The following is a 4,371-nucleotide window of genomic DNA, read 5'->3' on the forward strand; positions in this document are numbered from 1 at the left end:
TTAATTAATACAAAACCACCTCTAACAAATCATAACTTCAAATGCAAACCAGAATACAATTCAGGCAGTATGGAGATGCCTGAGGGATACCAATGAGTGTCTGCCAAAAAGATCAGAATTTGCAAAGAGTATAAGTCTTAGAGATATGTAGGATCCCTAAACACATATTCTAAATTGTAATTCTGCAGTAATCTTGAGTAGTTACATACCTAGTTAGATTAGCTGCTGGCCCTTGTATTCACTCGCCTTTTGTGCTGTACATTGTAGGACCTAACCGAACCAAAATCTAGCAATGAAGAGGTAGGGGTGTGTATGTCCAGTGCCCCATCTGTGTACTAGTGAAAGAAGAAAAAAAAAAAAAAAAAAAAAATCCAAAGTAAAACAAGTTACACAGTTTATCATGGACCATGCCATCTATTTTATATCCTGCATAATTATAGCATGATGATCAATTGTTATAAAACTATAAATTGCAAAAAAAAATCATTAGGAACATGGGAAAGTAAATAAAAATTGGCAGAATGGTTTTCCCTTAAATTTTAGTATTTTGCCAGATTATCACAGCATGTAATTTCATTCTTCCCACCTCTTCACAGGGCTGCAATCCATTCCCCCTGGGCACTGAGTTCCTTACATTTTCCTCCCTGGATGGTTAAAACAGAGGGGATCCTGTAGAAAGTTTTCTTTTCACTATGCTCCACTCTGTTTGAGCAGCCTATGACTGCTTAAAGTTCACCATGATTACAATTCTCCAACATTCTAATTGCCCTCTCTTCTCGCTCTTGGTTTGTCCTCCAATATGGCAGCATAAACATAAATCCCATGACCCCTGATGTCATGCAGCAGCAGCAGTCTGTTGTCCAGGTTGGAGACAAATGACTACTTGAAGATGAACAAGCCTGATATTTTGTGCTTAGTAGGAACCAAACTCCCAAAAAACTTTAATCTACAGTTGGGAAACAGTAGAGACATATGGAGACAAAGAAGATGAAATAATTGGAGGGGTCATTGTGGTGGTTGTGAGAAGTGATATAAAGGTGAAAGAAGCAAATCCGAGTGAAGGCAAGGCCATAGCAATCCACCTAAATATTAGAACTAAAGGGCAGAATAGCAGAGACTTCATGGTACCATATGCATCCCCCACCCCCAAGACAAGAGCTTGAAATGAAGGTGAATATCAAGAAATTGTATGGGACACATCTCTTCTACAGATAACTATTAAATTTAGTAGCAATTCAATCATTATTGGAGATTTAATTGCATTGAAATAAAGTGGGAGGAAGGGGAAGCAAGTAGCAAGGCAGATTCCTGTTAAGTAGAGCAGTGGAGAACACAATGACAGAGTGGGTAAAGGAAGTGACCAGGGTAAGAGTAGATGACATTTCCACAACATTAGATCGGCTACTACTAGTTGTATGAAATTGACAAAGTCGTTTGGGGGCCAGGGGGAAGTTGGTTATCTCCTTATTGGTTTTGTCTCTAAGGAGCTCTATTACCTTATCAGATGAAACACATGTGAAGAGGCTTTTTACATCCAGAATGGCCAACTTGTTGCAGGCAGTGATATCTTGGATTCTGTCCAGTAGGTTTCCTGAGTGTTTGAGATGTGCTCCACTGATGGTTCCCAGGAGAGGGGACAGATGTCTGGCCAATGTACCTGCTATTCTGTAGGAGGCACTCCCTAACCCTGATGTTATTGGTTTCATTGATATATTACTTTTGTGGGTTTTGGGTAGACCATACATTGTAGCTGTACATGGGAGTTTTGGCAATAGCTGAAGGAGTTTCTTGCCTGCATCAGAACGTTTGAATTTTTTTCTTACCTTATATGTTAAGTTCTTCATCATGTCTACTTCTGATTAGGAGACTTCACATTATGTATTGCTATCACTGAGCAGGTCTTCCATCTTCTGTGTGTAATATATGCTGTCCATCACTAATAAACCTCCCTTGTCAGCGGTGGTGATTCTGACGGAAAAATCCTTTCATAATACCTCCAGAGCTCAAATGTATCTTATAGGTATTGTTGGGTTGGGATATTCACTGAGAGTTAAGGTCAGGAGCCCTTGTGTATAGCCTTGCATGAATTCACTGTTGTGGTATTTGTAATTTTTTGTGATCAAATAGATGTTCTGATAAGGTAATAGAGCTCCTTAGAGACAAAATCAAGGAGAAAATTGACTTCCCCCTGCTCCCAAATGACTTTGTCAATTTCATACAACTTTGTGTGGAATTCAACTATTTTAAGTTCCAGGACTGCTGTTTCCATCAGAAACTTAGCATGGTCATGGGTTGTCCATTGGGTGCAGTCCTCGCCAATATGTTTATGGAATTTTTAGAAGCAGGACCATTTTCTGACATCATTCCTGACCATGTGACCTGGTGACTGCCATATGTGGACAATATCCTACTCATCACACCCAAGCCATTCAATTGATTTATTATGTTTTCTTGAAATAAGAACATAGGTCCACAACTTGCCAATCTTGCATCACCTTTTTGAGTCAGATGAGATGAACTGAAAGAATCTTCCTAGTGTAGGTCATGTTTAGATTTGGGTCTTGTGAGCTCAACCATTGAATAATCGAGTTGTATTGAAATTGGAGTCATTTTGGTTATGGTGTCAATATGCATGTAGCTATTAGGTGTTTTTCAGTGCATATGTAATGAAAAAATAGAGTGTACCATATAACACCACATCTGTTAGTGCTACTTATCCTAGGTTAAGGAATGACACACACATAGGATCTGTTTACAGTCATCTACAAGACAGACCAAGGGCAATGGATTGATTGATTTAGGTACAAAGAGATTGTGTATCAAATTATTTGTGAATGAATATTATGTACACCTGTTATTACATGATTTCAAAGAGTTAGAAGTTGATCTTATAAATAGACTTTTTTTCAGGACGAGAATAACTATCAACATTTCTTCAGAAGAGCTGTTCCTAGATTCCATTTATCCATCATACAGCAAAGAGAATCTGGTGTGACATCAGCAGCACAGCTGTCTTACATGATGACCCACACTGAAGAAAAGCCTTTCCAGTGTAACCTGTGCAATGCAGCTTTCTCAAAAAAGAGTCATCTTAAATGTCATGAACTTACCCACACAGGAGAAAAGCCTTTCCAGTGTAACCTGTGCAGTGCAGCTTTCTCAGCAAAGAGTAGTGTCAAACCTCACATGACAACCCACACTGGAGAGAAGCCTTTCTAATGTGATCTGTGTGATGCCACTTTCTCACAAAAGAGTCATCTCTGATGTCACATGATGAACCACACTGGAGAGAAGCCCTTCCAGTGTGATGCAACTTTCTCAAGAAAGAGTGATCTCAAATCTCACGTGCATACCCACACAGGAGGGAAACCTTTCCAGTGTAACCTGTGCGATGCAGCATTCTCAAGAAGGAGTGATCTCAAACCTCACATGATGACCCACACAGGAGAAAAACCTTTCCAGTGTGATCTGTGTAATGGCACTTTCTCTCAAAAGAGTCATCTCAGACATCACATGATGAACCACACTGGAGAGAAGCCTTTCCAGTGTAACCTGTGTGATTCTGCTTTCTCTCATAAGAATAGTCTCACACGTCACATGATTAACCACACTGGAGAGAAACCTTTCCAGTGTGACCTATGTGATGCTGCTTTCTCACAAAAAAATGGTCTCACACGTCACATGATGATCCACACTGGAAAGAAGCCTTTCCAGTGTGACCTTTGCAATGCAGCTTTCTCACAAAAGAGTCATCTCAAATGTCACAAGCTTACCCACACTGGAGAAAAGCCTTTCCAGTGTAACTTGTGCGATGCAGCTTTCTCAGCAAAGAATAGGCTAAAACCTCACATGATGACCCACACTGGAGAGAAGCCTTTCCAGTGTGACCTGTGTGATGCCGCTTTCTCACAAAAGTGTCATCTCCAATGTCACATGATTACCCACACTGGAGAGAAGCCTTTCCAGTGTGACCTGTGTAATGCTGCTTTCTCACATAAGAATAGTCTCACACGTCACATGATGATCCATACAGGAGAGAGGCCTTTCCAGTGTGACCAGTGTGATGCAACTTTCTCACAAAAGAGTGATCTCAAATCTCACATGCTTACCCACACAGGAGAAAAGCCTTTCCAGTGTAACCTGTGCGATGCAGCTTTCTCACAAAAGAGTAATCTTAAACCTCACATGATGACCCACACTGGGGAGAAGCCTTTCCAGTGTGACTTGTGTGATGCCAGTTTCTCACAAAAGAGTAATCTCAAATGTCACATGATGATCCACACTGGAGAGAAGCCTTTCCAGTGTGACCTGTGTGATGCTGCTTTCTCAAAAAAGGATCGTCTCACTTGTCACATTTACACCCACTCTGGA

General features: G+C 40.5%; 1 protein-coding gene across 1 annotated transcript; it reads left to right on the top strand.

Moving 5' to 3' along the window:
* The first annotated feature begins 262 nt into the window (after positions 1–262).
* On the top strand, positions 263–3,219 carry LOC143031406 (uncharacterized). The gene is made up of 2 exons (XM_076195184.1): positions 263–1,170; positions 2,911–3,219. The coding sequence occupies exons 1-2, from the start codon at positions 1,132–1,134 to the stop codon at positions 3,217–3,219; spliced, it is 348 nt and encodes a 115-aa protein (XP_076051299.1). The 5' UTR covers positions 263–1,131.
* The last annotated feature ends 1,152 nt before the right edge of the window (positions 3,220–4,371 follow it).

This window comes from Oratosquilla oratoria, chromosome 12 (assembly GCF_046742065.1).
Source record: "Oratosquilla oratoria isolate Oo_2021 chromosome 12, ASM4674206v1, whole genome shotgun sequence".
In the NCBI taxonomy this organism is placed as follows: Eukaryota; Metazoa; Arthropoda; class Malacostraca; order Stomatopoda; family Squillidae; genus Oratosquilla; species Oratosquilla oratoria.